The sequence below is a fragment of the Ascidia mentula genome, chromosome 3 (assembly GCF_947561715.1).
Source record: "Ascidia mentula chromosome 3, kaAscMent1.1, whole genome shotgun sequence".
Classification (NCBI taxonomy): Eukaryota; Metazoa; Chordata; class Ascidiacea; order Phlebobranchia; family Ascidiidae; genus Ascidia; species Ascidia mentula.
The window spans coordinates 17,081,866-17,105,541 of record NC_138568.1 but is presented as its reverse complement, the minus strand read 5'-3'; the positions used below and the strand labels follow the sequence as shown (position 1 = coordinate 17,105,541).

The following is a 23,676-nucleotide window of genomic DNA, read 5'->3' as shown; positions in this document are numbered from 1 at the left end:
TGGTTGTGCGACTCTACGTCCTTGCGGTAGGCCGTCAATGCAGGGCAGCCTGGGCGTATACCGAGTCGCACTAATTTCGGTTACACATAAGCAAACTTACATTTTCTATATTCCGCTTGTATTTAGCTTCAATTTTTTTGTAAACAGATTCAACCATAGGCAGCATCATCCACATCGATACATGTTATTGACATAAATCCAAAAAACAATCCACAAAACACCACATGGGTTTGCACGAAATGAAAGTCGGTAAAATTAACGCACGAATAAAGAAACACAAGGTGGCATCACGTTGTTATAGGGTTGACAGCCGCTATAAGAAGCAATATGAAAATTAGTGACGTCATAAAAATATTCGGATTAGGCCGATTATTAAGAGGGTATTGGGTTTTCCATTCTTTTCTAAGTTCTATCTTAATAAATATACCAAGAACCTAAGCCAATGAACTGCGCTAGCCTCCTTTACCACATAAATCACTGTAGTTGGTAAATTTTGTGGCAGATTACGCGTTTGGCAACGTTGCTTAAATTAAATGGCTGTCGAGATCTTTGTAGGTTTTTCTTTGTTGTCTATATTGTGTCTGTCTGATTCGAGAAGTTTATCAGGAGCAGGTCACAACGCCACTCAAGGAATGCACGAGTGTCACTGTTTTTGTGCAACGATATGAATTGAAAAAAATTTCGGTAGGTTTCTTCCGCTACTCTGTTAAAACGTCTTCTCGGAACAAGTTTGGATAATACAGAGGCCACCCGGGAATAGACTAATGAAGAAACTTCACGAATTCATTCTTTGTTCAATTCGAATCTGGGTATTTTATTTTACGCTAAACAAAACATTAACACTACCGCTACTAAAAGCGAAACAAAAGAAGAGAATAAATAAAAGAAAAGGTTTGAACAGAAATGGATAATCGTAGAAACGTAGAAATAAAAAGTGACCATTATTGTCGGTAAGCACATCATTTTTTTGCTTAAATCTCCCACGGCGACAGTTTTCCTTAACCTTTGACCCGTCGCCCCGCAGTAACGTCATCGCGCACGTCATCATAAAAGCCTTCTGGCGCTTTCAATCGGTCATTTGACGGGACTCGGTGGCGGCGTTACGTACTTATCCGCTGATGACGTTGACGACGATGACGTCGACGACGATGACATCGTACTTGTGGGGGACTTGTCAATGCGGGTGGGTTGGACCCTCAAGCTTGTGGGGGTCTCGTGCTGATCCCAGCGGGGCGAAACATTCAGGTCACTGCGGGGGGAGGATTGGTTCCGCAATCTGGTGTGGTATGAACTTGGTAGGAGTGGTTGAGACACAGGAGAGGAAAAATTCCCACGCGGGCGGGGGGTGCTGGCCGCACTGGAAGTGACGTCACTTGCATTTCCGGTGCGCGAGCCGGCTTTGAGTGTCGAATCGCTGTCGGTGTCCAAGCTGGAACCGTTTCCCGACACCAACGGCACTCTATCGCTTTGGGGGGTGTTTTGGGTCGAAGGGTTTTCCCCTTCTGTCCCCAAGAAACTTAAATCGATACCGGGGACGGTGTCTTCGGTGCCTTCTATCTCTAGGTCATCGGGGCAAACCAGTTCGATGACCATTGTCCCACGTTTCGGGTGGCGCCGAATCGAATTGCAGTTTACTTTATGATCGTCGCCTAGAGATATGACGATGCGATTGGCGGGAATTGACTTGGTGCGCTGGGGGGTTTTTCTGGGGGTGTTGACTTCCTCAACTGGACCACGATACGACGGTTGAGCGTCAGTTTCATCGATGTAGGAAATCCCATCAGCTGAAATTCAAACAAACATTGTTTTATCTCAAAACAGTGACATCTGTTTGAGCACAAAAAAGTGTGACATAATTCATAATTGGTTCCATTTTGTTTATATATCTTTTGTATTGGTGGAACTGTGTAAACCGCGTTTAAACAAAACAGTCCTAGTAAACAAAAGTGATCAAAGTTAGGTGTAGACTTACAGTAAGGTCGTGGTTGCATTGGAGTAACTGTTGCAACTTGCTTCTTCTGTCCGTCTGATAAAAAAAGGAAAAAGTTTGTTATCAAGGGAACTCGAAATTTTCTTTCTAATCTGTGACCGACTCCCGTGGCCATGCACCCAATGCAATTATGGTGCGTTGGAAAATTGAAATACCCGCCATGCAAGCTTTCAAAATTATTGTTATTAGCTGAATTCTCTTGTGTTCAATTAAATTGCGGTTACGTCTGACATTTTTTTAATCTTTTTCCAGAAATTTGCCAGAACCCAATGCATATCCTTGTAACTCCGTACAAATATGGAAAACCATAATATTTAGTAACAGCGCATCCTTAAACGTTGCTGGAAAACTTTAATAGAATGATTTGCCTGTGACGTCACTACCACCAAGTAGTTTTCTGGTTTCGGGTTCATTATATCTCATCGTGCTGCGGTTGGAGTAAATGTTGTTGCTGTTATTCTCATGCGTGTCGGATGTCGGCAAGTTTTCGCCAGACCTACAACAAAAAATGACCTTGTAATGAGTTGATCGATAGGTCAGGGGTTCGAGTCCCGCCTGCGGTTGTTGTTGTAAGTTCTTACGTGTTTTGTGGAGGTTTTTCGTCTGGCTTGTACTTCTTCTGTTTGCAGAGGCCAATGTTCTCGTTGCGCCGCAAGTAGATTACAAGCACGACAATCATGGCGAGAACGAAAGCGACGAGAAACAAAACTGCATAAAACATACATTTGCTTGAATGTACATAGTTTAACACTAATTGACACCCACTTACTAAAAAAGCTATATTTCACGCTTATCGAAGATTACGACATATAGAATTAGTAAAGTAAAAACCTGTTTATGTTTTTGTTTGACCCCAATCACTACGGTAGAAACCTGTTTTATTGCCATAATCATAAATCTATGAAAATCCCCACCGAGGAACCCAACTCTTGTTTCCAAATAAGGTAGGTAAAAGTAACCCAATTTGGTTTGCTATGTAACCCAGGGTTGGCCAAAAAAAGGACAATTTGAGCCATGATACGTTTTTGATGAACTTGTTCAGGTTGCATACATACCTAATATAAGCACAGTGGCATTTGCTCCGTTCACAGGGGATGGAGTTGGCGAAATCCCGGTGGGTTTCTCAGATGATACATTGCCCGCACCAACAGGCGTTGTTCCATTTGTTAAACCTCCAACTGTAAAAATTAAAAGTTTGTTTTTATTTTCCTTCGAAATACTAAACATCGCAGGATCAAAAACCAGTCAAAAACACGTGTATAAACCCAACTTTACAAATAAAATTGGCTTTCCAGAAACAAAAACTGTCCGCTTACTACTTGTGCTGCGAGTACCGGTTGCGCTTCCAGTTCCCGATTCGGTTCCAGTTGCATTTTCGTTTCCTGATAATGGTTCTTTCGAACCATCGTGGCATATGATCTCTTTCTTGGCAACCACTTTGCCGTCGGCGCTATGTACACACAAATAGGACCCGTAATCTTCTTCTTTGAAGGAGGAAAATTCCAGACGACCGTCCTGGGTGGGGGAGGAACCGTAACCTGCGTAGTGTTGTAAAAGTTGTAAAAACTGCAGGTAAAACCTGTATAAGTCCAACTCGTGTTGGGTGAAAAATACTTGGGAATTGATTACTTTGAATATGAAATAAGTTAAGTGGACGTTTCGAGCACGAACTGCGTTCATCATCAGTACTATTGAATAAATCAGCTATATACAGCAGAGCATTGAGGTAGATATAAGACTGAACGGGTAGAAACAAAACACAGAAACCAACGTTATTGTAACTAACCAATGTGTTTTAAACAACAAAAGGAGCCCAACAATGGAAATAGTTTGTTCGATTTTAAAATTTTCACACAAACCATATGCCCATCTACACAGTTTAGAACGAAGGAAGGGGTTGAATTGGAGGTCAGACTTGCAAAAATCAATCCATACATTTTTCTTACCTTCAGTTTCAGTAATTTCAACCGGATTCGGTGATTCATTTTTGTACCAAGTTGCTATAATGGATGGGGATTCGTTTGGAACGCCCAAGATCAATTGAGTGTCGACATCCACTGAATAACAACAAAAAATATTTCGTAAACTTTATGCACACACCGCCACCTGCCGGATATAATTTTGTAGATCAATTTTATTCCCAAATTTAAATTCATATGAATATACATAGAAGTTAAGTCCGGAAATAATCGGTTCAATTTGGGTCCTAAAGGCACAAGCATTACCTTTTTTGTACATGACAGACATTGGGACTTCCCCACAAATGTCGGCGTTTCCAGTGGCAACGGACTGTAGAATGTTCGGTGATGAAGAGACGTTCACACATTGCTAAACAAAATTACGGTGATTAGGATCACTTAACTTTTGACAAACGCTCACATCTTCTACAGATATTTTTACTACATTAAGAAATAATGTATAACAATATTGATGAATGGTTTTTAAACATAAGGAAGTCAGTAATGTTATTAGTGAGCTGCAGACAAGGCTACTGTTTACACCTAATAGATCTCATCAGTGCAGCATACGATCTTGCCAGCGAAACAGCCAAGCAAGACTTCCACTTTGTGGTGAGATAGTTGCCGTTAACAGCTGGGTACCAAGGCTCTGTTTGTTTTCAGAATAATCTTCGACTTTTACGTTTTGTCAGCCGTACACTGAGCAGCGACATTCAGACCAGTCACCAACCTTAACATCTGGATTCCAACCGCACATCGGGTCACGTGACAACACACACATCCGGCAGGGGTCGCAATATACACACGACGCGGTGTAAGAGTCGCAGTTCGCCAGCGGGATCTGCGGGTAAAGCAGAAAACTTTTAACTCATCAGGAGGATTTTTGTAAAGCTAATATTTGGAGGTTTACATTATTTAACCTCGAGTCGGCAACATGTTTAGAAACTTAGTGAGAAAAGTTTCAATGCTTTTTCAGGTGTAGAAATTTTTGACGCAAAATTGACGAAAAATTGAAACGAAAAAAAAGAGTTTACGCAACAGACAAAAGCCAACCACATTTGACGAGCTTTAGTTCATTCAGTGTGACGCCAGCCTTGTATATCTGCTATAAAACACCCACGCAATCACCTTTAAACATCATTAATTTCACAGACAAAAATCCTATCTTACCTGTACGACTTCTTGTGTTGTGTCAACGTAAAGAGATCCAGAATCAGAAAGTAGAAGGTTGGATATTCCGGTTCTGGAAACATCGTATTGTGCCAGCTGTCGGGTTTCTGATGCCTGAAACAATGGGGCATTGTTACGTCACACTTGCCATTTTGTTCAAAGGCCTCATCGAAAGGTGGCTCTTCCGGATCGAAAACTTAATGGGCTTTTGCAAAGCTGTTGCCATATTTGCACAACATTACTGCATTGACCGTTTAAACATAGATCGACGACAATGGAAATATGTTAAAACGGTTTAAATAAAGCGAGCCCGTTTTCGGACGATTGTTTTCAGGCAAATGCTAAACATGGTTCTAATAAAGATAACAATTAATTCAAAACTCCAAAATAGTTTTGCATAGAGTGCTGGTATACATAAACGCATCTATAATAAACTATCCATTCAAGCTGGTATATAAAGCAGCGTGCTCGCATGAATACATAAAGTTTGTTTAAAATAAGTACTTTATATATATTCCAATGTACAAACACATGGAGTTTTCCCAATATGGGTTCACAGTAAAATGCGGCAACTTACATTAACTTTGACCAGTTTCAACACTTTTCCAGAGGCAGTTGCAACAAACAGAACGTCGTATTCCAAACCGTTCTTGGCAGTCGTTTTGTGAACCACAACCTGAATGGAAGAACAATTTTAAGACCTTTTTAAATTAATTTTAACACTAAATAACTACGCATTATAATTTAACACTCCTGGGTTTGAATTTCGGAAACAATTTCATACAGCAATAATGTTTTTACTTTATCGCCAAACGTACGACAAAACGATGCAATTTTCAATGCCTCACGCTCACACCTTTACGAAACTTTCTCCTGATTGGTGGAGCAAAGCACCGCCGTTGCCAGGCGACTTCTCCAGAGTGGATGAGAGCACAGTTTGGGCAACGAGCGGCTGAGCGGACATAAAGTCGCAGAAACTGGTGGAAAAATCTTTGCTAGTTGCATCCGCTTTTCCGCCCATACCGGGGTAGGCGCACATTCCAGGTTCGGGAGTTGGAATTTCCTGGTGTTATAAAACATGTTGGTAATTTTTTTTAGCTCATATTAGAAGTTTTAAGGAAAAAGTTTAAAATTCACAGGCTTTATGGAATTTCATTTCATCTTTAAATGCGATGAAAAAGGGCCAATGGGGATTAAATCCCTATTGGCGAAATGATAAATCAGCATGTTTGTGTTGCTTATGTGAAAAATATTTCGATAAATTTATGACAGGAATTTCAAATGCGGGGGATTTACCGATTGCGGAACTTTCTGTCGATATCCGGAATCTGTTTTCCAGAACTGTTTGCTGTGGAATGCGGACTGAACATCTGACAACTTGAAAGCGCACACACCTGATATCAGAAATGCCGTGTTCTGGAAATAATGTAAATTTTGAAACGCCGTGTTCTGGAAATAATGTAATTTTTGGAACGCCGTGTTCTAAAATAAAATAATAATGTAACGCCGTGTACACTTAAAAATTTGAGAGAAAAACATGCAATACCAAATCCAGCGGTAATTTAAGATAGCAGTTGACGTCAAAGGCGCAATAAGAGTCAAGCGTGACATCCGATGCAATTGGTACGAACTTGTAAAGGAATGCGCGATCAAGGACAATTAGGGCATTCAAACCAAAAATGTAACTACCAATAGTGTATACCCCAAATATCTTCAATTCGGCTATAAACAAACAGATTATGTGCAATAAACACAAAACCTCCGAGTTACATTAAGTTATGTATTTGTTGGCATGGATATTACGGCGCTCATAACTCGAGAAGGTTTGATATGAAATCTAAACGTACTTCTGAAGTAAAAGTGGCGTAGATGATTCCGTCAGGAGAAAACGTTATGTCAGTGGCCTTGTTGAAGCGGAACGGATCATCGCCTTGCAGCTGACAGACCAGGGGTAATTTAAGGAAGGAGGTGAATTGGGAAGTGCTCCAACGACCGCCGATATCGTTGCCACAAATCTAGAGGACAAAATAATTATTTAAAATGTCGCCCGAATGTAAAGACCACGCAAGATTGAGAAGAAAGGCGCTCGGAGATTGTAACATTAGTGAAAGGAACGGAAAATATGGGTCGTAAAATGAATAGAAAAATAGGGTACAACATAGACACGCACTAATTTCGTGCCAAAAATAATCCCGTATTCTGTTAAAGGTCATACGACTCGATATTTTGACTAATGAAACTTTCCCACATCGGTGTGACACGGTCGGGTTTTAAACCGAACGAGAACCGATATTTTCGCTTGTGGAGCACAGTGATATGTGACCTCGTCGAAACAGTAGTTCCACAGAGAACTAAAGGACACGGTCGGTTTAAAAAAACAACGTAATGACATCATGTGAACTAAGCTACCGTTAAAGGGGTCGGGTTTTGGAAGGTATCGACATTCGACTTGAACCGTATTAAGGCTGGGCAAACTTGACACCAGCTGCTAAGATGGTGTTGTTGAAATTGTTCACACTATCATAATACTGTCGACTCTTTAGTTGCAGTCATCAAAAGCTGCTGTTTACTATGTTTTCCGCTGCAGCGTTTAGAGCGACTTGAGAACATAACGTTACGAAAAATAGGATGTAGTTTTATGTCGTTTATCAACGTCAGTGTTTCCTAAACCTTTTTTTCCCGCGAACCCTTCGAGGTTATGAAGTTGATGAACCGCAAAAAAAAAAACAGAAACGTCATCCAGTAAACGTAAATTGTTTCCCAAAATTGTTGAATTATTCTCTTGTTGGACTTTTTCTTTGGCGTTTTTTGCCCAAGGACGCAACGCAAATCTGCAGTTTTTGCTTCAAACCAGATAGTAGCTCATGCATGGGACCACTTTTCATACGAAGCCTGAAGTTTACGCGGAACCTATTCTGGAAAACGCGTGTCCACATAAACGTAATACGACCCACCGCCTATTTTAAATGACAATAATAATCAACCACAAATTATCGGGTACTTCTCCGCACAAGGAACGATGTAACTTTGGTTTCATCAACAACATCTGTTCGGTGTAAAGCGATATACACGAAACCAACGTCTTGGTTCCTTTTTTAGGGTAAAAATAAATTACAACAACAAAGCAAGGCTTTGGTTTCTGGTGGGACGAAGGAAGCGATACGTTTTCTCAGTGGGTGGAAAACACCTTTTTCGGGAAGGCGTAACCAGTGAGCAGTAAGGTCGCAAACTTGAAACTTTAAAGGAACGAAGCGTATTTATTTCCCTTTGAGTCCGTTTTCCATTGGGGTTTATTCAGTTATAAAACTTACTATTGAAATCGTACAACTGTGCCCTTTGCCCACATAAAATCTAGTACAGAGATTTTTACCAGTAAGCAATTGCCACAAAAGGTTGTCGCAACGTCGTTAAGAAACCACATTTAACATGAAGTGACAACATCATTTAACTGCCCCTGCACTACTATAAAAACATTACCTGTGCGATGCGGGTTCCATACGTATTATCGCCCTGGTCTGGAGTATTTTCGTTGAAAACAAAGTAGGCCTTCTTCATGTTTTGACCCATCATCACATCGTCAGCCATAAACGATCCAATAAACTGGGAATTTTCTGATGTCGAAAACACAAGGTTACGTCATAAGTGTGTACAGCAGTTTCTCGGTTCCAAGTCAACGGAGATTAATAATTGAGTGTTTTCGTGTGACTTCATAGCTTAGTCATTACAGGTAGCGGAAATTTGGAATTGGAATGGCGAACGGCGTAATTGCAGTTCCACGAACCCAACCGCTATATTTCGCATTGCAATAAATTAAAAAAAAAACACACACAAATCTGTTTTTTTATAGTGAGGTCGATGCAATTGTAGTCATACACGCAATATTATATCAAACACAGGGTAAAATATATTGCACTTAAGAAGAAGCCAACTTGGATTTAGACTTGCATGACACCAAACCAATTACCGCATAAACTACCACCATGCGTCAATTTGCTTGTGGTAACAGTAGACAAAAATTATCCAATCTAGCGTTAATTTTTTCAATATCGGGTATCACACATTTTCTGTCATGTCCGAAGCACGTAAAGACATATTTAAACCGATTGGTCAAACTTGCTATTCAATCAAGGTTGTGTTTCGGGTATTTTTTTATTTAAATTGCAATTTGGTGCCGGCCGTCCAAAAACACTAAAATCTTGCAAAAAACACGTAATTCTAAGTAGTTTGGGATTTATTCTGTAAATTCATTCAAATCTGCGACTCTCTTGTGTATTTAAGTTCCCATTGGTCGTTTTAAACTTGCGGGCAGCCAATCAAACTTCGCTCTACACTTCAAGTGAACTTTGGTCGACCTTGCAAGTTTTGAAAATCTCTCGCCGACCTTTCGTCAACACGAGTGTTGGACTCGAACCGAAAGTCAAGCAATTAGCCTTGAAGTAAGTTCGAACGTGAGGCCTAATTGCAGTTTGCGGTTTAATAATGAGTCGACAAGAGTGTTTGTTTGAGAGGTTTAGGTCAAGAAGGTAGTTTGTGATTAACAAAGTTTGGCAAGAACGCAAGTTGTCTTTTAGAATATACAGTAACATTTAGTGGCAATTTTGGAACTGAAACGTTAAAAACTTTAGCACTCAAAACAAGGAGCCTAATTTGGAAGTATTTCGTTTTTTGTCTACATCCAAAAAACATATTTTGCATGTGTTTCGTTTTTAGTTTGAAGTAGTTGTCCAATATATTTTGATTGAGTTTGCCGTGCGATTAATTTTCTTTTGCGAGGCTTTGCTTTAGTAAAGCCCGAGTTTATTTACATATTTTGCCTGCAAAGAAAACAAATTCCACCACTATGAGCAGTTTTTCAGACTCACCGTCAATCATTTTTCTAGTGGAGGAAATTATCTTCGAATCCGGGAGGTTTTTGATGATCTTCACGTCCTCCGACAGCAGGCGGGATGTTGCCACAAAGCTGGAGAAACTTCCTCCGACTTCTACTCTTTGTGCCGTCAGGGAATCCCTGGGATCGAAACTGCACAGAGCCTTTTGGATGACGTCATCTTGGTGGATGGTGTTTGTCTGGAAAGTAGTTAAACATTCATGATGAGAAACAAAGAAAATTTCGGTACCTAGAGTTGATGGGAAACCTTTCGAACTGTCAGCTATTCGATAACATAAGCTGTGTGATATTTGCGTTATTATAGAATTGGAAGGTGGTAGAAACAGCGCGATACGGTATCTATCACGCATATCGCACAAACTTAACATATACCCAGTAGCAACGTAACACAATCGTTATGTTTGGTCTTATTTTCGAAAGATTCTGAACATTTTTACACAGTAAGTCCAGTTTAGCCATAAACAAGCTTTGTACTCCTAACACCCTGTACTCCTAACACCAGTATACACGTCATCATAGAGTCCACAGTCGATTAACAGGAGCTGACAGAAACATGGTACCTTCACACTAAGAAACAAGTTCTTCGGAGCCGTGGGGCTCGTTCCACACAACAGCATGTGGGTCGCGTTGTACGGCAACACCGATCGTATATAATTGTAGCAGTTCCCATTGTACACGCCCAACCTGCCACAGTCAGTTCTGTCCTTATCGCTGATGCTCCAAACCACAGGTTCTCTTGCTTTTTGGGAAATGTCGCCTGTTGAAGACAAAAAAAATGGTTTTGGGCTGCGCTCTTGTTTGAACTGTACACAACCCAGCAGCGAAAAATTGTGCTGTACAGTGAAATAACAACGATTCCATTGGTTAACTATACCTAATAAAATGAACACTTAAACGTCGAATTGAATGTTATATTTAAACTGGTTTTTCCATAGAGTTTGGAAACACAAAGATAACAAAAAATATACAAATGGAACTAACACAGAAAACAGCGATGTCACAATAATTGTAGTTAACGTTACTTGCATAATATATAATCGATCGAGTCAAACTAAACAACACACAATTCAAATGGTGGCAGAAAGGGTGAATCCAACCAATTGTAACCTATTAGCAGAGCACACACAAAAAGGGAGGCACACAAAGCGATAAACCGATCGTGCTTCCCAGTTAAAAATTAACACCCGCCACCCACTCTTACCTGCTTGTTGAATATAGAGATGTTCTTTACCACCGATGTAAATTCGTCCGCCGTAAATTCGTATCGATTTGTAGGTTGTTGCGTTCGGTGATGCAAAAACTTGCCGCTGTAGACCTGCGTAAGCAAAAAATACATATGTTGGTTTTTGTTTCATGTCTAAACAACATATTGTAGTCCTGGCTGTGCTTAGACAAAAACCTTTGCGTACAACACATATGTTGAATAAATTTTCATATCTCAGAAAGTCTATTTAACGTAACAGTACACTGGCCAAAATTTTAATGTGTGTTGGCACGTTTTCCTTTGTATGAAAGTCATTAAAATATTGGCGTGAAACGCGAGGTTTGGGAGAGGGAGTACTGCGTTTGACTGCTTGTGCTCGGTCGCCGAAAGATTACGTAGCTCTACAGACAGTCCTTGGGTGGCAACACATCTAAGGGAGTCGCCCATCACGTGATTCACTAAGTCAGGAAATCGTTTTTAGTCGCGACGATGATGTCATCTATCCCGAAGCAACACCAAATACTAAAAAACGCCATTTCTTTTTCCAAAGCTAGACTCCTCGAGAAGATCCCAAAAGCTGCACACGCACCAAGGACTCCAGTCGTCCTTATGACGTCACAGAGGACCTCGCTTATTTAGCCGATTGTAATGACAACGCAGGCTTTATTCCCTGCAATGCACTCCTAGGCCTACTAAGTCCACTGAAAGCGGTGAGTGGTTGCCTAAACCAATATAAGTGACGCTGGAAGTTGAAGAGGTGCTCGTACAGGAGCAGTGAATCAACTAGTTTTGCTGTGGTTTGGTTGAGGCTCGCGCTAATCATCAGACGAAAGCGATTTGGCTTTTAAATATAGGTAGCCGTTGTGTAAATGGATGGACGGGACTCTACACATTTGTGCAGAAATCTGTATTTTGCCGTTGAAAGGAATTTCTTGCAAAGCTACAAACCGTTTTGCCCACAAAGCGTGCGCAGGGATAATGCACCAACAGCGCGTTACCTTATTATATAAACGATCAATAACAAACCAACACACGATGTTAGCAACTTCACAAATCCTTTAAACTTTGGGTGTAACGTTAGCGAAGCGTGCCACAAACTGTCGCGATTGTGACGTCACAAACAAACAGCATCATCGACGCAGAAATATCAAAGGCCCCTAGACAATCGGTCAACAACATCATCAACCACACCCACAGACATACAATGGCCGACAGGTCAGGTGAGGTAGATTACGGCCGTGGGTGCGAATCAATTGTGGGATAGGCGATAAAAATTGTAAAACCGAAGAGATCTGAGGAACTGAATTGAAGGGCTGGGTCGGGTTTGAGGAGAAATGGTAGAAATAATGCTTTGACGACTTTCCAAGCGGCAAATCCTTCGTATCGGAGTTTGGGATTTAAGCTGTGCAAAGTTGACACAGCGAGTAATAGAAGGCCCTTACGTGACGCGGATTTAAAACGACTTAAATAAAAATAGTGCTTTTGTTCATCCAAGTTGCTTAGGGATATCTTGATGAGAAGTAAGCACTTTTATTGCGCTTGTATGCTCAGGATGGAAGATTTTAATTGGTGCATTACTATCAAAAAAGTGATTAAAATTCGAAATGATTGCGCGTAAAAAAGAGACAGTAATACAATTACACACATTATAGAGGCGTTCGACCTAAAAATCCTTACATTAGGGCAAAACGAATATCCAAAACCGAACACAACATGGCCCCCTCGTGGTAACTCTACACCAAAATACATCGGTATGCCTTCACACGAAGCACGGGAAAAGCGTGTCGTGAGATATGTAGTACTTAAAACAGTGCTTGTTCTGCCAGGGACGACACGATTACAACACACTAATGGCTTCAGGGTCGTGTCGTGCAGGCTGAGGTTGGAATTCGGGGCTTGGTCTTGGTTAGGTTGGCGGTGATATCAAGGCATTCGTTGGTGCAAACGGCAGAGTGCAAGGAGCTACATGGAGACTCTGCTTTGGCAACAACGTGGTTCTTAAGCTTCTACATTAATCCGTGTTCTGTGGCTTGTACTCGTGAAAGTTAAGCGAGGCAGAAATTTTAAAAACTTCCAATTGCCTGGAATGCGACTTGACTGGGGCTTATCTTAGCTTACCATTGTGATGTGATTAGATCTTTCCATCAATGCATTAGAATAAAAAATATTCTAGATTTAATGCACTGTAATGCACGAACCTTGTCGGATATCTACCGCCAAGGCCATTAGTAAGAACTACAACGTTTAGAAGGCTTTGCAGCTTACGGTCGCAACTCAATCGTAATAACAACAATCATATCGCGGCGTTGGATTTCCACAAACAAAGCTCGCAAAGGGCGTAGGCATGGAAGTTAATCTCATAATTCAATTTGTTGTGGTTGAACGCAAAAGAACAGGCCGTACCAGCTTCGGCAAAGCAATAAATAGCCAGCTCGCGAAACAACTGTTATTGCACCGCATAATTGGGGTTAGTGTGCCCTCGGGCGCCTCTGGCAAACCTAATACATATAAATTACGGAAGGGCACCAATTGTTTGTTTTGTTTGTTTACCGTAAAAAAGAAGTCGTAATTTAATTTCTTCTTGGGTATTGACAAAGAGTTGTCACTTCCCTTGTAACGAAACATTGCATTTGACAAATGACAACTTTAGTTGTACTGGGCCTTGTACTCGCTATTGCCTTCACAAACCGGGGTTAGGGCGGAATTAGGAACGTACACAAACACACGTTGCGTGAATTTAAACAACGCGGACAGTTAATGATTGAAATGCTGTGGTTTTACTCCCGTCGGTTGCATCGGTGACTATTGGGTGCGCGCTTTGATTGGTGCATTTAAACACGCGGATTCGCCCTAAGTAACATTTAAAATGCAAGTTATCTACGCGCCGCGAAAGTTAATTCGGAAATATTTTCGATGATTTTTGGAGGGAACCCAGTGGAAACGCCCACTAACACCATTATCTTGAGACGGACTAAAAAGTGACAATAACTTGTTGGCAACAATGAGAAGAAAACCCTTGAGCAATGGTCCCACTTACAAAGTTGTGAAATGGGGCGGCGCAACGGTGTCAACCGCTTAAATGCGTTTCCCGGCAGTACAGAAGAAAAGTAGCGGTAAGTGTTGCTCACTGAGCGATAATGGTCGACCTATTTGGCCCTCCAGAGATACTTTGTAAACGAAAAATGCTGAACCAGATCAGCTGCGCCTCAACTTGGTGATATCGTCTGTTAGTTTAAAGTGAGAAATTAGGTGGGTTTGTGTTTGTTTGACTGACTTACTGACAGCAAACGGAATATCGTAAATCATTAGAGAGTAATGAGTCAGTTGGAAGACCGGTTTTGTCTACCCAGTGACACTTAATGGCTTGGGTAACACAACTTGGCAATTTCAGACTTTTTAGAACCGTAGTAAACCGGTTTTTGGTTTAAATTGTCTTTCGACAATGTTTCATCGACTGATGCAACAATTCACGTCCAGAGAAAAAAGCAAGTAAAATCAAAGCCAAGAGTCAACACAGGATGTCACTGCGTACCTATAAATACACCTACCCCAAGGTATAATACACTTCCTACCTTTGTTGAATTGAATCCACAACACGGCTAAAGCGACACAATATTAAGAAATCACATGACTCACGGTCGACTTGTTAAGGATCGTGCCGTTTTAGTTTTTTTAACGCCGTCAGCGATTTAAACACGGCGCCAACGTGAAAAAAACACGCACTTGCGATTGACGCATTGCTGACGGGGAAGCGACGCTATATCACGTAAGGAGAAAGTGCATGGAACCGCGTTTTGTTGAATTTTAACGCGTTTTTTGCTGGTAAATTGTGAAAAGATGGCAGGAAAAATATTTAGTATCTACTAGTATTACAGCAATGACTTATAATCAGTGCTTGTGCCGCAACAATTATTAAAGTTTAAAGCTACAAAGATGAATGCCTCCTTATGTGTACCTTTCCTTAAAAACTACAAAGACCTTGTCGTTTTTAATCACAACATGGCAAAGGATGCAAAAATGGTTCTCAGGGAAGTCTGTATTTTGTAAACGCACCCGAATTTACGTCAGGGGGCGAATCAGATGCGTTGCCACAACATGGTTTTACGATCCATTGAACCACAACCGGTTTTTCAATACATAACCCTTCATGATGTCTGGCTTGACTGAGCTTTCCAAGGCCTTAAACTTCAACTCTGTGTTTTTAGGTTTTGAGAATCGCGCTCTGTCACGATACGCCGAAAAGATAATACGTCAGTTTTTAATCGCAGACAAAACATTCGATGAATACCAATTTTAATATAGTCATCTTATTTTGATGACTAAGCATGTTCAAATTGCGCCTAAATTAGGCGGATTTGGGTTTATACGGGTCACGTGTTATGTGAAACTCTAATTATGTCTAAATTTGGAGTTGAGAGCCACTGGAAAAGCGTGGGGAACTTACTTTTAGCCTGTGACGTATGCAAAAGGTTAACACAGGATTTGGTTTGATGATTTTTTAGAATTAAAAGGTTGTGCTTTTTCAAAAAATTCGAAAATCTGATTAAAACACGTTATTCGAATGTTATAAAACTGATATTTTGCTTGGAACCCTCTCATAAAGCAAGTCAAGCATAAACTATCTCCCCCAATACTTCAGGCGAATTTCGGCGCCCTTCATTCACCCCATACTGCGACGTCGTCTATACAAACACAACCCGCATATGCCACTTGAACACACTTCAGCGACCGTTTCATAGAAATGTCCACGCACATACACGCAGTATATAATGAACCGAGGAAGCAAGATTACAATCAAGCGTCAAACAGAATGACGTAACGGATGTACACGGATATGCATCATTGCGTACACCCACAGATGACTACAGCGTCACCTGGGGTTCGTTGCCCCGCATGCCCCTAATCCTGAAAAATCACCGGATGAATTAAGCTTCGAGCGTCATGTGACAGTGACGTCAGCATGAGGATTGATTTATCGTCACCGATAGATGCTACGTATTGGTATTTTCATTTAGGATAAGTTTGGTCGCCAACGCCTAGAACTGCAAGACTTGAAATGGGTATTATATACATGAGATGGTCGTTCCCACAAAGTTCGAAACTCACAAGACATCAACATCAAAGCAAGAGAATAAGATATCGTACAAGTGGTATTGGTTCACAGTGTGTAATGCCACACGCGATAAGGCTGTGGATTTTGTCTGTACTCTCCGATGTGAGATGGCCATTAATCGCATACTGGACTGTTGATGTTTGTAATATTCAACCAGTTGCAAATCATGTTCAAAACCAATGGTATGAGTGATAAAGGCTTCATTTCCAAAAAAGATGGTTTGGGATACCGACGTTTGACAAAAGGGCAGATATAAACACTTGCATTTTTCGATCAAAACGTTAATAATACATGTACCTAAAAATACATAGGCAGTAAACACTAAAATTCCTATACAAATCAACCGCATTTCCAGAAACATTGCCGAAAATCCCACACGGGAAATGAGAAGTAAGGAGACACCGCATTCCTTTGCGCTTATGTGAATACGGGGTTCGCATGCAACGCAAGTCGCCATTGCAGCAAGCTTGAAATTCCTGGCGTTTCCGAGCGCTTGCTGTGCATCACCTTGTTTACCGTGGGCTGGATTGCGGCGGATTTCACATGTGACTGTCCCTTGTGTTTTGGTGGGGGCGGATGTTTGTGAGGTGATTTTCTGGTCACCGGATTTTCGCTCATTTAAACTTAGGATTATCAATTTACTGATTTCAGCACTTTAACGTAGTGTTGCAAAACAGCCACTCCCACACACATCATGATGTGACATCATTGTTTCAAACATTGTTTCTCAGTTATTTGGGTATCTGTGCATGGGAAAATATGTGCACTTCGGACCAAATCAATTACCCTAAAAGCGCTGCCAAATTTTGCTAAGAATTCAACTTTGCAAATAGCTTTTTAGGTTGGTTTTGATGCTGGGAACGCGACCAAAAAATGTTCATTGAGTAGCACGTCCTGCAACAAAACTAAAAAAAACACAATTTCTTTTAGACATGAAAGAGCAACAGGCAAAGAAAAACAGCCAAAATTTTCTTCCGAGCACCTAAGTGCGCTCAGCAACGACATCAACGGTCCTGAACACATTTTTCATAGTTTACAAAACACGAAGCGAGGAGTTGGGAAACTTTCCGGGACTGCGCAGCGGTTTGTTGCTGGTTCGACGGACCATGAGCAAAACAAATCAGTGAATAGCAGTGGAGGGTGGAAAAATTCTCAACAACCGACGACTTAAAAGCACTTTTTTCCGTAATGAAAGGGACAATGGCACGACATTTGACATTTACCCCAAAAAAACGGTAAAGTAAGATTATTTTGTTTAAAAAAAAGACGATGGCTTGCAGGCTTTTTTATGTAACATATATATATGTATATGCACAAATGTTTTGTACGTAGTGTGTGACAACGGCTGAGTTTACTTTTGAAAATGTACAATGTTGTGTCGGTGATACGTTGCATTAAAAGGCGATTTATGGTCGCACAAAAATTCCAAGTTTCTTCAGAAACCAATCATTTCGTGGGAATCGCCCGTGTGCCAATAAGGCATGCCCAGGTCGTCACCAAAGCACCATTGACGGGGAAATGGTTATTGAAACCCTCTCAGCGCTTTGCTATCCTCGGAAAGCCGTTTCAATACACAAACAACGTCAACCCTGCTACGTAAAGTCGTATAACTGATGGACGTTGGCGGCGGAACGAATTTAGCTGGCAGCAAAAATCGGGAGGGGACAATGTAATTATTTTCCGCACTAATAACTCTGTTGTAGTAACGAAGATGGATTGTGATGTATAATGTTTGCTTGGAATGTAATGGATAAAAGCAGAGAACAAGAATCGCAGTTTAACTAGCTTGGAATACTTGAATTGTTTTTAAAGGCTTTCGAAAATCTCATTAAAAACATTAATTAGTAGAATCAATGTGCAACGTCATAAGTTGCTTCAGTTCTAACTTTCAACCCATTGCGAATTGTCATGTACCGTTTGCTGAGAAACGAGCAACATAATTTCCAAGCAAGGCTGCAAGCTCGGCATCCGTAGTAAAAACATTGCAAGCCATACATGCACACGTTGCCCCAGCAGCATGTACACGTTGCCAATTTTCGGCGGACGAAATGTGAGAAAATGAACCAAACGAATTTGACAAGCAGGAAACATTTCGTTTGTTGAGTCGTATGTTATCAACAACACTACAGAGATCGTCTAATTTAAAAACGATTCGCGCAACGTTTTTATGTGTTCCTGTGGATGGCTGTGACAAACATTTACTCGTGAGGAAAAAAAAACTTTTAAACAGACTAAATGTTAAGAAAGCAAGGTAACGGTAAATGGTCTGAGAACGGTGAAAAACCATAGAACCTTAATTGATCGAAACCAAGACGTCCGTCACCTCATCGTCACCACACGAAACTCGTGATATTCACCCCCATGGCAAACAGGTTACGCCGTAACCATTACGGTATAAACAACACGATTAATGAGGTTTAAAACCAAGGCAGGAAAAATAGCTCCTTGTCTACTGTGTAAAAGTTCGTGCGGTCATGCTTGAATGGGAAGCCAGACACGTAAATGTGGTAATCGGGTGGGTTATTTAGGGTTTAAGGGGAAATACGGGGTCGCATTCACCCCGTATTTTGTGGAATAGCTTAAGCTTGTAATATATTGTTTCCCTGCAATCAGCAGCACTTAAGTTTATACTAAAAGAGCATATTTATGCTCAAAAATCGAAAGACAAACAGTTCAGCTTTTGTTCTTTGTGCGGTAAAATATTGGCCGGGAAAACACCATCGAACATATTATTAGATTTTGTTTTAGACCTACTTTGACCTTCACATTTAGACAATTACCTGTCATAGATTCGCTCCAGTGAAAGAAAAAATTACTACCCACGAAAGAGGTCTTCTAAAACCACACCGCGGAAATTTATCGCCGTGTTGAACGCAATTCTCCGTCTGTTCGAACGATTTTGTCACAAAATCGATGCCGCGGAGCCTTTGTTGGATCCGCGGTTTTTCCCAGAGGTTGCGGTCCTTTGGGGGCACGAACAAGAGATCCAGCATCACTCATTGTAAAAGAGTCCACCACGTGCAATTATCACTTCGGTTACATTGGTTTGCTCGATTGCGGGTTTATACCAAAGGCAACTACTTTTAATGAGAAACATATTATCCCGGGATTTCCCAATGTTTACAGTCTGCTTTCCGGATAAATACGGTTTGGCGACTGGCAATTTTGTTGTTAATTTACATATGTTTGTGCCTTTCTTGTGTTTTACAACAGCTACGATGGCTGCTCAAATTTCCACCAAAACACGTCATTCGCTGTATCACTGGGTTGTTCGTGTCAAGTTAATTTCCACGTAAAGTTACATGCTTGAATGCTGCGAAGATTGAAAGTAGCATCGCATCAACGCCTCCCAAGCGAGTAAAATTAGATAAACCACGCCCGGTTGTATCATGTTTGTCGCCTCCCGATAAAATACCAGTTATCTGTTGAACGCACGACCGGTAAGCCATCAACAACACACAGTGACCTGCGCTGAAGCACGCCATCTCATGAATCGGTGGCGCGCAAAATTACACCATTTCCGTTTTCCTGTTTGTCGCTTTTATTGTGAACCCACGCATCATAAGAGTTGAGCTTTCTGGCTTCGCAGAGGGCTTTGTGAACGCCAAATTAGTCTATATTTGTCTGTAGATGTATATGTGCGTTTTGTAGACTGACCATGTTCATGCATAGACAAAATGATTTATACAATGTATTTCACTGAACATGCGCTAGGACTCTGTGATGTGAAATATTGTTGTGTGCACTCTACAAATACAACATAACTAGCGTTTTAAGAATGCCCAAATATTATTATGACGTATTCGATCCTGTGACGTGAGCAATTATGGCCAGACAAAAACAAACAGCCCTTTACAATAGAAGAGGCAGGAAATCTATAATTGGTGCGATTGTTGGTCTAATGATGGCCTACTGCGTACGACGCTATTGTTGGTGGTGCTAGACTTGCTTGGTTCGCAAGGGAAAAGGTTTTTTTGTCACACAACCCATCAATAATACTATCTTTTAAATAATCTGAATCCCGAAGCCCCGAACTTATCGAAAGTACATCGCAGGGACAAACGATTAAATATAGAATAACGCGTGAGTTTCGTACAAAACTCAAACAAGACCTTTCGCTTTGCATGGACTCCAATACAAGGATCCCTTGTTGTGTGAGCTATCAGAGGAGGCGCCTACGGTTGTTTGCGCTGCTCGTTATTGCTCGCCCGTGCAACCCAAACCACATTGCAGCGACTAAACTGAACAGATACACAGAATTGACCTGCTAAAGCAAGCGATTCCCACGCTGTTCCGAAAAATGGCCGGACGGACACGCAAAGCTAGCATGAGCTGTTAGCTGAAATTCCCAGGCAACATAAACAATAGCGCGTTGTATTAGACCTTTGGCATCAAGGACATAATGTTTTCTTGTGTACAGCCCAAGACTAAAAAAAACGTAATAAACCTTGTATATATTCGTGTGAAAGCGGCGTTTGTCACAGTTACACCCCCTAGGGATTTTTGTAATATAACAGACGACGGGACATCGCGCAAAGGTGCCCGAGGATGATTGGATTAGACTCCAGACCAAAATTACTTTCTCGCGTGTAATAATGAGGTTGTATTATTGCGAGATGTGTAAGCGCATTACGGCAAAGGTTTACGTTGGTGAGCAATCATCACGCCGTAAGCGGTAATTACACTTCAGGCCTCTATAAACATGGGGTAGACGACCTGCCCTTCATGTGTACTCGAATGTGTTATTCTAATGAAGGCGCCTTGTATGTTTAAATTCATGCATTTTTCATTAAGTTGGGCGGTAGCAGCTACTAGGTAACGACTCGTGACGCGAAAACAAAAAAATACGGCTTAAGTCCCTTGCATGGTCAAATTTATACAAAACTGACTGTTCTTAAATCCAGGGTGTTATTTTCTTAAGAAAAGCACGCAAAGGTGTTCCTCATAGAGCAGAATTTTCATATGTTTTGCATAAATTAAACAAGGAGTGCCTTTTGAGGCCAAACATGCGTCGTTACATTTAACTGGGACGCATAGTTTTAAAACTCGAAGAAGTTTTCCATACCAAATATATCATGCACTTTGCATAAATTTTGTGACTTACACTTACTTGTTAGGGAAACAGTGACGAACGGTTGGTCCTGGCAGATCGCTGTCCCAGGCAGCAGCCATAAAACGAAAGCAGATAATCCAAACAATTGTAGGGACTTCGTTGAAGCCCATCTCATGTTCTTCAACGCCGCCATGGGCAAGGAATGTTATGTCTGGAACTTTTAACAAGAAACAGAGCTAATTTCAATTACTGAACCTATTTGTGCCCAAAAATTCACACAAAAAAACAATATAAAAAGTCTGTCTGGAGATTACATTACACGCTATTACACACAGCCTTAACCAATCGCTTTGGTTTAACCAGTTTGAGTCACGTAAACTCAACAAACAGGCGTCACATGAAAGTAAACAGTAAGTGAGCTCATGGCTGTAAGTTGTTTCTTGACGCCCTGTGTAAATCATTACCCACGAAGCCACTTGCTGTTGCTAACATGACTACACTTCGAAACGCCCAACAATCACCACTGTCGACTTGAGGTTTCACTACCTGACCTGTTGTACACTGATCAGATACTGCTGCCAATTAACTTTCTTTGACACGGAATACACGCGCAGGCCTTTCAGTGTTTGTCGTTAACAAAAACTAAGCGAATAATGGCCACTTCACGCGTTGGTCTCGATTGAATGAGAGCATTCGGTACAATCGCACGGTAATGGTGCCCTTTTTTCTTTCGTGGCTGAAGCAGCTTGAGAGAAAATGGAAAAACAAGACGCTCAAGCCGTGAAGACTAGACGCCATGCTGATATCTCGCGTAGTCTTATCTCATCTAATCGCCAGTCTTGACAGAAAAACGCACTGACAAACGGTAAACACAGTGGCCGCAAATATCGCACCTCTTGGTGCAGCCTTGAGGCCACGAGCGCACGGCAGCGTTTGTACATTTTGTTTGGTCCCTTTTCCGGCTTTTTAAATGAGAGGTCTGAAGACCTCTATCACAACGCAGCACCATAAGCAACCATGCTCTGCTAGCTTACAAAGCTTCAAGGAAAAACTCTTAAAACAGCCATCATGACTGTAGCTTCGAAATAAGTGGGTTGACTATTTTGTTCGAAAAGCATTGTAATCAACACAACAAAACTTCGCGCAAATTCTCACACTACGCTATAAGGAAAGTACACATATGAGCGCACTGTATACAAAAAAACTCAGATACCGGTCGTAAAAAAGTACAAGGAAAAATGTATTGCACTTATCTGAACTGAACAAATCCCCACACAACTAAATATAAGCTGCAATATGTAACACCAAAGTGCCGTTTAGCCGCGTTTAACGACCCCGATTAACCCATTGCGTGATTTGAATTTAGGCGGGAACGAATGTGATTGGCGATATCGACAGGGGTGCGAAGTTCAAACAGAGACATACCGCGCTCGTTTCGCATTGAACAAGTGTTACTTGGCAGGTGTTAGTCGAGTTTTTTAATTTACGAGTCCATAAAGGGACGAAATACCCCCAGAATCACGACTGACGGCCTCGCGTGCACGCAATACGCAATTATGTTTGGACAAAAACTGTTCTGAACTGTAATAACTCAAATACGTCGGGTCGAATATTATGTCACTTAGCTGTGTGAAGTTAAAATTGCGCAGTCAAAAATGTGCACCTTACTACATTTTGGTACAAGCTGTAGGTTTATGATTACATGTTAAGCAACCATCACGACAATTTTATGGAACTCAAATTCCTCAGTGTGAAAAAATATTCTACATGTTACTTCTTATACAATGTAAAAGACAAAGCAAAACTAAAATATTAAGAAAAAATAGACTTACTTGGTGATGCAACTGATAGTGGTGGCGATGTGAAGATCTCACAACGGTTGACGAAACAGAACACAAAGAAAGCAAGACCACAGAAAATGTCACGAAGCAATGATCGCAACGCACAAATGGATAAAAAGGAATGCAGTAAAACGAATGTTGGCAGTTTTTTTCACAATGTAAAGCGTTCGTTAAATTCACAATGTTGGTTCATGTCAAGAAGTCAGCATGGCTATTTTACGCTGAAAGTAAAAAAAAAAATATGTGTTAGCAACCGCGTCAGCAATAACAGCAAGTAGCTGAGTACATACATACTTAAATTAACTGCAATATGCACATGTCATAGACTTGCAAATAGGCAAAAACGCAACTACACTGTTTGTCTCGCCTTTTCTATCTTCCAAGGTTAGCCATATGGCTCCTTTGCTGAACAAACACAAAAGCATGAACGTGAAAAAACAACTTCGTCATACGACAGAC

The 23,676-nt window shown here is 41.1% G+C and overlaps 1 protein-coding gene across 3 annotated transcripts; it reads right to left on the bottom strand.

Moving 5' to 3' along the window:
- Window positions 1–786: 786 nt before the first annotated feature.
- LOC145894077 (semaphorin-3D-like) lies at window positions 787–23,434 on the bottom strand. 3 transcript variants are annotated; one of them, XM_082982521.1, is made up of 20 exons: window positions 23,209–23,434; window positions 21,428–21,593; window positions 11,208–11,321; window positions 10,567–10,763; window positions 9,981–10,185; window positions 8,596–8,729; window positions 6,966–7,133; window positions 6,415–6,534; window positions 5,975–6,181; window positions 5,696–5,794; window positions 5,119–5,232; window positions 4,679–4,789; window positions 4,216–4,318; window positions 3,937–4,047; window positions 3,307–3,528; window positions 3,046–3,168; window positions 2,572–2,698; window positions 2,359–2,486; window positions 1,973–2,026; window positions 787–1,784 (listed from the first exon to the last, which is right to left on the bottom strand). In XM_082982521.1, the coding sequence occupies exons 2-20, from the start codon at window positions 21,567–21,569 to the stop codon at window positions 1,075–1,077; spliced, it is 3,189 nt and encodes a 1,062-aa protein (XP_082838647.1). In that variant the 5' UTR covers window positions 21,570–21,593; window positions 23,209–23,434; the 3' UTR covers window positions 787–1,074. The 3 variants fall into 3 exon arrangements, with proteins under 3 accessions (XP_082838647.1, XP_082838649.1, XP_082838648.1); XM_082982523.1 differs by having other exon boundaries at window positions 21,434–21,593; XM_082982522.1 differs by lacking the exon at window positions 23,209–23,434 and having other exon boundaries at window positions 21,428–21,627.
- Between the last annotated feature and the right edge of the window lie 242 nt (window positions 23,435–23,676).

Excerpts from the sequence above, each read along its gene's own strand:
- LOC145894077 (XM_082982521.1), bottom strand. The coding sequence starts at position 21,569 with ATGGCGGCGTTGAAGAACATGAGATGGGCTTCAACGAAGTCCCTACAA. Across the intron at positions 11,322-21,427 it reads TGTTTCCCTAACAAGTAAGT|GTCTACAGCGGCAAGTTTTT; the intron begins GTAAGTCACAAA and ends TTGCTTACGCAG. Across the intron at positions 2,699-3,045 it reads TGCCACTGTGCTTATATTAG|TTTTGTTTCTCGTCGCTTTC; the intron begins GTATGTATGCAA and ends TGTTTTATGCAG.